Source organism: Mauremys reevesii, linkage group 7 (genome assembly GCF_016161935.1).
Source record: "Mauremys reevesii isolate NIE-2019 linkage group 7, ASM1616193v1, whole genome shotgun sequence".
NCBI lineage: Eukaryota > Metazoa > Chordata > Testudines > Geoemydidae > Mauremys > Mauremys reevesii.
In genome coordinates, this window is record NC_052629.1 from 43572696 (window position 1) to 43585081 (window position 12386).

The window sequence follows — 12386 nt, forward strand, 5'->3', positions numbered from 1 at the left end:
AAAGCAGATGCTGCAGTCCTTAGTAGTGCTGCAGACTGAGCAGATCCATGCTCGCCTTCTCCTACAGCACATTCAGAACACTTTTCCATGCCCTCCCCCCCAACTCCACCCGCACATTCCCTTCCACTTTCCGGGAGTTCTCAGTTTCCCCTTCTCTCCACCCCCTCGAACAACTTTCACAATGATAGCTGGACCTACGCACAGTTGTGAAAGTCTGTCCTTCCCTGGTTCCTTATTTCCCAGCAGGCATCTGTGTGTTTCTGTGTGCTGATTCTTGTTCAATAAAAGCAAAGTTTTTTTTAATGGTGAATCACTTTTTTTTTTCTCTACAAATTCAGATTGTAGGCACTACTAATACATGCACAGGCATTGTAATCATTGGCCCAAATATAAGGCCCAAAATGACACAATTGCTTCCTAGGAAAACTAACATGGTGTCAGAGATATACCTTACTGGTGCTCATTGTCAAAGTGCTGCCTCAAAGCCTCCCTGAGTCTAATTGTCTCCCTCGGGGCTCCTCTGACAGCCCCAGTATCTGGCTGCTCAAAATCAGCAGCCAAGTGGTCTGTTCTTATGTTCTTATGCCTCAACACTCCACCTATGAGCAAACCTTTCACCCTTAGCTTCACAGAGATTATGCAACGTATAGCATGCGGCTATGACCATGGGAATATTATCCTCATTAAGGTCTAGCCTGCCATAAAGGCATTGCCAGCGTGCCTTTAATCTGCTAAAGGCACATTCAACAGTCATCCTGCACCTACTCAGCCTGTTGTTGAACCGCTCCTTACTGCTGTCCAGGTGTCCCGTGTAAGGTCTCATGAGCCATGGCTGAACGGGTACGCTGGGTCTCCCGGGATCACTATGGGCATTTCAACAATCCACACTGTAATCTTCTGGTTTGGAAAGAAAGTCCCCGCTTGTAGCTTTCTGTACAGGCCAGTGTTCAAGAAGATGCGTGCGTCATGTACCGTTCCAGACCACCCCGCGTTGATGTCAGTGAAACGCCCATGGTGATCCACAAGCGCCTGCAACACCATGGAGAAATACCCCTTCCTATTGATGTACTCTGTCACAAGGTGGTCTGGTGCCAAAATTGGAATATGTGTGCCATCTATTGCCCCTCCACAGTTAGAGAACCCCATTTCTGCAAAGCTATACACTATTTCATGCACATTTCCCAGAGTCATGGTCCTTTGTAGCAGGATGTGATTTATTGCCCTGCACACTTGCATTAACACAGCCCCAACGATTGACTTCCCCACTCCAAATTGATTTGCGACTGACTAGAAGCAGTCTGGAGTTGCCAGCTTCCACACAGTGATTGCCACATTCTTCTCTACCGAGAGGGAAACTCTCATTCTCATGTCCTTGCGCCACAGGTCTGGGGTGAGCTCCACACAAGGAAGGTGGTTTTCTGCATCTGAAAGTTCTGTAGCCACTGCTCTTCAGACCATACCTGCATAACGATACGATCCCACCATTCAGTGCTTGTTTCCTGGTCTACCCTATGTAACTGCTTGTGAATGCCAAAAGCAATCTAAAGTTGCTCCTATCCATGTCACACAGAATGTGGGGTGTCTGTGAGTCTTCTTCAGTTAGGAACTTGACAATTAACTGCACTGCCATCCACGATATCTTCATGGCAGTTAACAGAGCATAGGAGAGCAGTGCGGGATCCATCCCTTCTCACATTGATGCTGCGGTGCACAGCAGAGAATGGCCATTGCAAAAATGCAGCAAAAAAGCCGGAAGGCTATGGAGTGCTGGGACACAAAACAATGCATCACAGGACATTTAGCCAGGTCCCAAGATGCGCCGCGATCCACTCCGCCTTCCCACAACACCTAGTGACAGAAGGTGTCGAGCTGGACTGCGGGATAGGTACACACAGTGCAATGCTCACACTGTCGATGATGGAGCCCCCAATGTGCATGCGATCTGCTGACAGAGGGAGCAAGCGTGAACAGGAAATTCAGATTTTTATTATATTGACTTTTGGGTGTCGACATCACTTTTGTTGACAAAAATTGGTAGTGTAGATATTGCCTTAACAGGTTGTGATTTTATTTTCTAATAAAAGATTATCAACTTGTTTAAGATCCAAGATCCTTAAGGGAATGTACTGAAAGTCATACATAGAACTGATTTTTTTTCTATAGATGAATGTATATATGGGGTCCAAACATGCTACCATTGCAGGTAATGAGTGCTGCAGATGTGGATTTCAACAGCACTTTTACCATGGCTGCTCAGGTTTCATCAGGCTTATTTAATAAAATGAGTAGAAAATGAGTAGCATTCAGCATTTTTACATTTAAATATTTTTTTAAACTAATAAAACTGTAACTGTGACATGGTAGGGAGGCCACAGAGTATTTTTAAAACCCAAGGCTATGTCTTTTTCCTGGGGAAGAGATCAAGAACAGCAATGTATGAAGGCAGGGGGCTGAAAAAGAAAAATATTATGGATGAGTAGGCAGGGGTTTGCACATAGATACTGTATAGAATCATCACAGCTCCGAAGGAACTGGAACACCTATACAAAAGAAGCACTGGATTTGATTCTCTTCCTTACATCAGTTTTACACTGGTGTAACTCCACTGACTGTAATGGAGTTACTTTTGACATACAGTGGTGTGAGAGGAGACTCAAGCTGAATACATACAAAGTAATAGATACAAGTAATTACAGTATCTTACTGTACATAGTCTTTTATTAAAACCTTTCAGTAAGTCTTACCTACAACACTGAGCTCCAGGCTAAATGAATTTTGTCCTGTTTTGTTGGTTGCAATGCAAGTATAAGTTCCAGCATCATTTTGTGTGAGAGGATCAATAAGCAAAGAGTGAACACCAGTCTCTCTGACCAACATCTTGTGAGTGCTATCTGGTAATACAGGTTTGCCATTCAGAAGCCACATCAGGTCTGGAGTTGGTAACCCACTCACCTAACAGACAATGAAACAGCTAAAGGCAAGTGACACACACATTCAACAACCCAATAAATAACATATGTATGAGAGAATGTAGAATAGAAAGTGAGGTCAGAGATAGAACTGCTAACTGCTATTGGTGATTATTTCCAGGAAAAAAATTGGTTCCACAAATAAGATTTATAAAAAGCAAAATGTTACTATTCTGCTTGTTTTCAGATTGTGATTGGCTGAAATCAAAACACTAGATCAGAACTTTTATAGAATTTAATAGGGATGGAATCAACTGGGTTCTACAGAACTCACTTGAAACACATAGAATTTAATAATACAGAATGACGTATTTCTGTAGAAGTCTTAAATCAACACACAATAGAATTTTGTCAGTTGATATGATTATTTTTTACCTCTTATTACATTCTATAGGATTGTTCCATTAGAGATAGGTGCTCACTCAGGGTCAAAAGCTTCCCTTCAATGGAGAGAAGCAAATGCACGAATTCCAGAAATTGGAGAAGGGAAATGGAACCTACCTGGAATGGAAATTGCTTTTCTCCAATCTTGTGAAATCTCCAATTTGCTTTTGGGTCCCCACAAGCACTGCTAGGAGAGCAGAGCTAGAGAGCAACCAGCCTCTGTGGCAAGCTCCTCTAGTAAACTTTGAATCATTCCTAAGGAAAATTCACTAGAAATGGACAGTAACTTCCACTCTGTCTTCTACTCCCTTCAGGGCTAGGAAAGATCTACTTGCATGGTAGTGGGACTAGTGTCAGCAGTGTGTGTGTTTCTCTGTGTATGTGTGTGTATACATCCTCAGATCTGGAATGGTGGAGGCTATGAAATAGCTTAAAGGTCGCTGGGGTCTGCACATATGTCATACCACTGCTTAGCCCATTTGGGTAGACACTAATCCCTGTGAGCCACAACTCCTCAGAGTTGGGAGCATGGGTCAATAAGTTGGGAGGTTTTTCTTCTCTGTGCCCTTTAGAGAAAAAGGGAACGATCGAGGCTGTGTTGCACCTTTCTAAAAATATTAGTCTTCTAACTATCAATAAAATACAGTGTGAATCTTGGGGTGAAAATACAGTATCTTCAATCGTTTCTGCCCCACTTTTATAGCTATATGGGTGTGTGTTCAAGCACCTTTTACAGGATGACTCAATGACTCAGCAGAGGAGCCCTACATCTCTATGGAAGTTCCTTCCGTTTGCCACTCTGCTAAAAGGCTGGTAGAAACTAAGCCACATAAATTGAATGAACTCTGTTGTAAATGAGCCTTCTAGTTTTGGTGAAATTTATACAGTGTTTTTCATTCCATCTGGCATGTGCTACATAGAAAACACCTGAAGCTCAGGTAGAGTGATAAGAAATGAGAGAACAAACACAAGAAAGGCATTAAATATTAGAAGAAATTATTGAAGAAAGCCTATTAAAGAAGACCAGGAAGACAGCTACCAGTATGTATACAGAAAGAGTAAGGGTGAGCCATGAAAATACCTTACAGTCCAGTCTACAAAGTCGCCCCTCATGAGCTACCATGTCTCCAGGTGCCTGCAGAAAATATGGCCGGAAAAAGCGTTCTTGTAGTGGTTCTTTATCTCCTTCTTGCACACGGGACCTTGCTCTGCAATACAAAACTGCAGGTATGTGTTTGGAAGAAATATAAATTATTTTCCTAAAATTTGGTATGGGGCACAAACTGTAGAAAATGGTCAACAGATATTCAGGTAAAACCAAAAAGTAATGCCAGAATAGGTGTACAAAGAAAAGCATTAAGTACAATATAATGTGTGCATATTTTAAATTTGTTAAGATTATCAAATGAACTTTTAATATAGTAAGTAAAACTGGATTCCTAAGTCATTCCATATTTTTCTGGCAGAATTTATTTTTACTAATCCATCCATTTCCACTAACTCCATTGCAATTGTGATTAACTAACTGTAATAATAGTACCTCAAGTCCGGCACCCAAATTCACTAGCAACATTTGAAAACCTTGACCTGAGTGACTTGAATGCATTAACAAAGAAGTACATGGCAGGAGCAGGAATAGAACTTGGAACCTCTGGATGAAATCCTGCTCCTATTGAAGCCAGTGGGAGTTTTGCCTTTGACTTCAGTGGAGCCAGGATTTCACCCACCAGCTCAAAGTTCTGTGCTTTTGGTCACAGGCCATCCTTCCTCAATTAATCAGCTAAGTGCAAACCATCTACCCTCTAGAAACTAAATTACACCAAAATCTCAATGATGGAATCAACAGATGAGCAGATAGCAAATTTTAACCATGCCAATAAAATTCTATGGCTCTGGACCAATCAGCACCAAGAAATTAAAGTAAATCACTCAACCTGAAAAATATTCTGGATCAAAATGGCAACCTCGGTAAAGCATGTGTGATTCTGGCATTGTACTTCATCTTACCTATGCGACTGAGTAGTTGTTAATCGGCCACGCGTGGGAACAGTCTGAACCATCAAGTGGCCAGAACAACTGATTCTCCCCTAAAAAAGAATGGAAATAGAATTAATTGTCAGTTAACCACTTGTTCAATTCTTCATTATAAGTGTTTGATCCTGTACATAACATTACAGAACTAATATATTTTAAACTGTGACTCTACTACAGGGCTTTTATATAATATCTTTAATAAAACAGTATTACTTAAATACTGGGAAGTGCCACAAAACAATTTGCAATTTCACATCTTTCAAAATATATTAACGTTTAAGGGCCGAAGTTCATCCCCTGTGTAGCTCTACTGGAACAGGGTAAATCTATTGAAATCAAATCAATACAAGTCAATGAAATCAAGGAAAGATCATGCAAGCCTAGAATTACACAAGGGATGAATTTGGCCCACTATATATAAATTATAGTAGTTCTATCTTTCTTTATAGAGTAAAACACAAGCAAAGGACCCCCCAACTGTGTGGCTAACCTGATCCTCACTAGACATTTGTCAAAGAACATGTATTTGACAATACAGCTGTTGTCCACACATTGAACTCTACTCTGCTTTGCGAGGCTCACCATAGGTTCAACCAGTTTTACACCAGTGTAATTCCACTGACTTCAATATCATTCTAACGACACAAAACTGCAGTAACAGAGTGGAGAATCAAGCTCTTGTAAGCTTTCATGTTACTTTAAGCAATGGCACCATAACAACTTAATCTATCTGGTATGGGGACTGTATAATCAAAAATATTTATAGTAACATGTGGAACTTGCTAAGAATAGATGGGAAATTTTGAGCAAAACAAAGGTAATGTTTTAGATTTACAATTTTTAAACAGGTCACATGCACAACTGAATGTGCATTGAGCTGTGGTCAATTTACAGCAGTTGTTAAAAAAGAAAACAAAATATTAGAATGTATAAAAAATGGAACAAAAACTAATACTGAAAATGGCATTTATATAAATGTTGCACCCACCTGAAATATTGCATCTATTTCCTATCCACTTGTGTCAAAAAAGATATAGCAGAAATAGATGATGTTTGGAATGGATGACCAAAAATGATTAGAGGCACAGACACATGTTCATATCAAGGGAAACTGATTGTGACTGTTTCATTTAGAGAGGAGATGAATAAGACCATAAACAGGTTTTCCATAAATGTCTACTATGTGGCTGCTTCTTACGCATCTGATTCTAGCCATTGTCACAAACAGGTTGCTGGACTAAATGAACCACTGGTCTGATCAGGTATGGCAATTCTTATGTTCCTGATTACTTATCTTTCTAAGCTGAAAAAAACACATTTGTAAAGAAAAAATTCCCTTACTTGAGGATTTGCAGCCATTATTGTATAGTTTCCATCATCATCATTAGTAGTAGCTTCAATGTGTAGAGAACATGTTCCATCTCCCTCTCTCTTCATTTTGCAATGTTCATTTTTCTTTGAAATCTGCTTGCCATCCTTGAACCAATATACCTGAAAGCGATCATAAAGAAAAACAGCTATGTCTATCTCGATATAACGTGACCCGATATAACATTAATTCGGATATAATGTGGTAAAGCAGTGCTCTGGGGGGGCGAGGCTGCGCATTCTGGTGGATCAAAGCAAGTTTGATCTAATGTGGTTTCACCTATAACGCGGTAAGATTTTTTGGCTCCCGAGGACAGCGTTATATCGAGGTAGAGGTGTATTTAAATTTGCTTTGCAGTTGAATAGTGACAAGGCAATCTGCAGATAAGAATAAAATATGTTTGCTGAACATTTGCTACTGCACATTTTTATAAATATTGTAAAATTTGCAGACCATTTAAAATAAACAACTGAATGTTTCTGTATTGGGATAATGTAAGTTAACATTACAGAACTGTTATCTTGGCTGTATGAGTATGTGCACTGCTAGACATCTCATCAAATCAGCCCATGTATTTGAGACAGAATCAGACCTTAATATTTTTATCAGGTTTTGTCTTCCTTTGATCAAAAAAGATCTGGAGATCAGTCCATGCAGATCACTTAGGACTGACTTGCACTAAGCAGTAGTGGGGAGATACTGCTATATTAACTGCTTTACTGATTACTTTGAGAACTACCTATGCAGAACAACAGTCTTGGGAGCGAGGGTCTGCAGAAGTGATATACTGGAAAGTTACTGGTAAGTAAACTTTATTTCTGTAATCTGACTATAAGCATCACTTACTTTGGGTATGGGTATTCCAACAATTTTGCAGGTGAATGTAACAGGAGATCCTTCCATGACCCGAAAATGCTTGAGTCTCTTGTCAAAGATGGGTGCTATGCACTTGCCTGTAGGTATTTCATCATGTTGGATTTCATCATCTGATTCATCCACTGGGGTACGTTCCAGGCGAAACTCTATTTCATTCATCAACCTCTGTTCAAAGCTTGAAATCTTGTATTCCTGCAGAATTATATTGGCAGTGATCTGAACAACACTATTACACTCAAAGGTATTTCCAATCACTTGTCTTAAACCAAATGTCATCTAAAAGACCTGAAAACCTAAAAAGCCCTAACCCCAGCAGTAGGTGTACTGGTGCATTGTGCAGCAGTATACACCAATATGTGCACCCGCAGGCTCTTATTGTAACTTCGGTGTATGTGTTTCACAAAAATGAGAGTAAGGTTGAGATTTGTCAAAGGGAGTTGCACCTCTTCAATGGGAGCTGTGCACATAACTCCTTTAGGCCTCTCTCGAGAATGTGGCAGATGGAAAAAGTAAACTGCGGTTTTCAAGGGTGTTTTCCAGAACTAGTAGCCTGCTAAATATATGAAGTACTGCCTTTTTGTGTAATAATTTAATTCACATTGAAATAAGCAAAAGTATAGCTGCCAAAAGATGAAGATATCAAGATTAAAAAATATGAAACATTTTCAGGTTTACTTACCTTACTGCCAAAATCTTGACCAATGGAGTTAACTTTGGATTTGCACTGGTGTAACTGAGAGCACAATCTGGCCCACAATGTAAAAATGTAAGTTTGAAACTGGTCCTTAGATTATGAAAATATATGGTGCAACAGTGATCATTCCAGTGTGAACAACCAGTTATAATTTGTTTGAATTCATTAAGTGCCTGATCCAAAGCCAATGAAATCAATGAAAAGACACATTGCTCAGCTACACCTTCCTCTCAATGCCAATGAGAAGTCTGTCCAAAACCTCTCTCATTATGAGATCTGTACGTAGAGCGTCAGCCTCCTCTCTATTTGGCAGAAAGATATGGCTCCTACTTCTGTTGAAGTCCATAGTAGTTTTGCGATTGATTTCACTGGGAATAGGATTATGTCCTTATCCTATTTCTGACACAGATGTGTGTCATCAAAATTTAGCTTTAACTGCCAGCATACAGGGAGTGGAATTGTGATAAAATACAGGCTGCTTTGATCTAAGAATATTCAGTAAGGAAAAGTTCCAAGACCCTAAGAGACATATTACAGAAATTACTGGTAAGTATTTCTGAAAAGATAGTGATGATTTTTCTTTATACAGGATAATAATAATTTGACTTTCTAAAGCATCTTCCCTCTAAAGATTTACAAATATTTATGAATCAGCCCTCATAATACCCCACATGACCTATTTTAATAGCTTCATGTGCAAGATAAGCAAAGATTGCCTGTCAGATAAGAAGTGCAGCACAGTTCCTTTCTCTCAGCTAGAAGGACTCTCCTTTGTGTGGTCACTAAAAGTTGCTATCTACAGACCATAGGCTCCTTCTCCACTCCCCAGCCCTCCTTGTACAACAGGAGCTGCCTTAATAGGCTAGTTATAGATTTCCCTGTGTAAGGGAATCCCTGGCTGGCATAGATCTGTCTCTTCACTCCTCTGTCCTAACAACCCAGTGTAGGGGGCATGGTGGGGATATGAGGGTGTGTGGCTGAGGAATGATACTGTACATTCTGATGCCCTAAGATACAGTTACCAGCCAGTGCACATTACAGCCTTCAGCCTTCTCTAACTTATGTGGGAGGCTGAACTGGCTAACCCAGAATGGGCCTTGAGGGAGCAGAAAAGTGGGGGAAATACATTTTTATCTCCCTCCTCTGCAGTGAACACAACACAGCCAGATCAGAGCCCACAAATCTGTGGTATTGTGCAGGATGCATCCACAAGATGGTGTTACCTAATGCAATGGTTGGTTAAGGTTTGCCCTATGGCTCACCACCAGCTGGCAAGCTGAATACATCCTTAATAAATTTCATCTTGTTTTGTTTTTTCTTTCACAAAGCATGTCTTAGCATATCACTTTATATGATAGGCCAAATTCTAATCTGTTACACTAGCGTAAATCAGGAGTTACTCTGATTTCAAATCTACTAAGTTTATCATGTTTTCCTGCAGACTACAGGTTTTGGCCTTTGTATAGGTCAATGGGGAAGTTAAGCAATCAATTGTTTTTTCTGGTGCTGGGAGCAGGACTGTGTGGGGGCACATTCCATATGAAATCAGAGAGTGATTTGTGTATTTTAAGAAATAGCTTTGGCATTAAAATGCTTCATAGTCATCTCCCTTTTTCCTGGAGTTACTCATAAATTAATCCAAATTCAGAAACACCAGTTTCTCTCATAAGCGGTGATTCTAAGCAGATATTTCTTTTTTTTCCATGTCCACACTTTCTGATATCTCATTTCATTCTTCTTAGGCCTGGTCTACACTAGGGTGGGGGGTCGAACTAAGGTACGCGACTTCAGCTACGCGAATAGCGTAGCTGAAGTCGAACTACCTTAGTTTGAGTTACTCACCCGTCCAGACGCCACGGGATCGAAGTCCGCGACTCCCCCGTCGACTCCGCCACCGCCGTTCGCGGTGGTGGAGTTCCGGAGTCGACGGGAGCGCGTTCGGAGTTCGAACTATCGCGTCTTTAGACGCGATAGTTCGAACTCCGAGAAGTCGAACGCTACGCGTCGATCCGGCAGGTAAGTACAGACCTACCCTTAGATTTGAAATTTGCTGTGAGAACTTCTAAGGGCTTCTTTGGAATTCTTCAGGTAGCTCCTGAGAGCAGAGAGCAAACACTTGTACAGACTCCCCCCACCATCTGCCAGGACCTGAAGACATTATTACTAGTTTCTCTAAGGCCCCACAGGATGGCCACTGATGCATCTCCAGAATATAGGACATCCCCTCGGTTCTCCCCACCCCCACCTATATAATCCCTCCACCCTTGCCAGCATGACCTCTCACACGCTGCACAGAGGATGCCATTGTTCAGAATGTACTGCCTGACCCTAGCCAGCGGGACCTCACACACATGGTCATGCCACTGGGGGCAGAGGAGTGTTCTCTGGGAAATGGCATCCTCCGTGTATGATACCAGACAAAACCACGTACAGTGTTTTATTAGTATCAGACAGGCACAAACCATATGAAAACAGGACTGTCTGGTTTCAAACTGGACAAACAGCTTGTCTACCACCAGAACAGAATTTTTTTCAGAGTCTTGACATTTTGTATTTCCTTTGAGAGACAAGGTGGGTGAGGTCATATCTTTTATTGGACCAGCTTCTGTAGGTCAGAGAGACAAGCTTTCGAGACATGCAGAGCTCTTCTTCAGGTGTGGGAAAAGCATTCAGAGTGTCACAGCTAAATACAAGGTGGAACAGATTGTGTAGCATAAGTAAACACCTATTTCAAGGGATCATGATTATATATCTATCACACACTTTAATTTCCCCACAAATGATGCAATTGTGTCCTGACGAGGTTTGTTACAGCATAACTTTAAAGTAGGAAGGCGTATACTTCAGAATGTTTGGCTGGATTTATAGAAACACTGGGAAACATTTTCTTTTGTATTTTTTTTGGTCAAAGGATATTGATATTTTGATTTATGGCTTCTGATCAGAAACTAGCACAATATGTTGCTTCCTAACATGCTGTTAGGAAGAAATCTATCTACAGTAGCATCTCAGAGTTATGAACACCTTGGGAATGGAGGTTGTTCGTAACTCTGAAATGTTCATAACTCTGAACAAAATGTTATGGTTGTTCTTTCAAAATTTTACAACTGAACACTGACTTAAAGCAGCTTTGAAACTTTACTATGCAGAAGAAAAAATGCTGCTTTCCCCCCTTTTTTTAGTTGTTTACATTTAACACACTATTGCAGTGGTTTTCAAACTTTTTTTCTGGTGACCCAGCTGAAGAAAATTGTTGTTGCCCACGACCCAACGGAGCTGGGGATGAAGGGGTTGGGGTGTGGGAGAGGGTCAGGGCTCTGGGCTGAGGGTGCAGGCTCTGGGGTGGGACTGGGGATGAGGGGTTTGGGGTGTGGGAAGGAGATTGGGGCACAGGGTTGGGGCACAGGCTTACCTTGGGCGGGGTCCCATTCAGCGGCACAGCGGGGGTGCAGAGGTCCGGCTCCTAGATGGAGGTGAGCAAGCGGCTCCGCGCAGCTCTCTCCTCCAGGCACTGCCCCCCCCAGCTCCCATTGGCCAGTTTCTGGCCAATGGGAGTGCAGAGCCAGTGCTTGGGGTAGCATGCAGAGCCCTGTGCCCCCCCAGCCTAGGAGCCGGACTTGCTGCTGGCCACTTCCAGGGTGCAGCGTGGTGTCAGAACAGGTAGGGACTACCTGCCTTAGGTGGGCAGCACTGCTGACAGGACTTTTAATGGCCCGGTTGGTGGTGCTGACCAGAGCTGTCGTGACCCAGTGCCTTATATTCCGTGACCCAGTAATGAGTCGCGACCCACAGTTTGAAAACCAGTGCACTATTGTACTGTATTTGCTGTTTTTGGTTGTCTCTGATGTTGCCTGATTGTGTACTTCCAGTTCCAAATGAGGTGTGTGGTTGACTGGTCAATTCGTAACTCTGAGGTTCTACAGTATCTTAAATACTTATATAGTCCATATTTGCCATCGTATCTGAGCAACTGACAAGCTCTTTTTTACTGCCTTTACCCTCACACCACCTCAGAGAGATAGGAAAGTACTATTCTCCCCATTTTACAGATACTAAGTGA

The 12386-nt window shown here is 41.6% G+C and overlaps 1 protein-coding gene across 6 annotated transcripts in view; it reads right to left on the reverse strand.

Moving 5' to 3' along the window:
- The window catches only part of MYPN (myopalladin), a 133122-nt gene that overhangs the window by 12723 nt on the left and 108013 nt on the right, over window positions 1-12386 (reverse strand). For all 6 annotated transcript variants that reach the window (XM_039546939.1, XM_039546938.1, XM_039546942.1 and 3 more), the window contains 5 exons: window positions 7603-7824; window positions 6729-6878; window positions 5361-5440; window positions 4435-4561; window positions 2745-2952 (listed from right to left, as the gene is read on the reverse strand). In XM_039546939.1, coding sequence (XP_039402873.1) covers window positions 2745-2952; window positions 4435-4561; window positions 5361-5440; window positions 6729-6878; window positions 7603-7824 — 787 coding nt within the window. The remainder of the gene's footprint in view (window positions 1-2744; window positions 2953-4434; window positions 4562-5360; window positions 5441-6728; window positions 6879-7602; window positions 7825-12386) is intronic.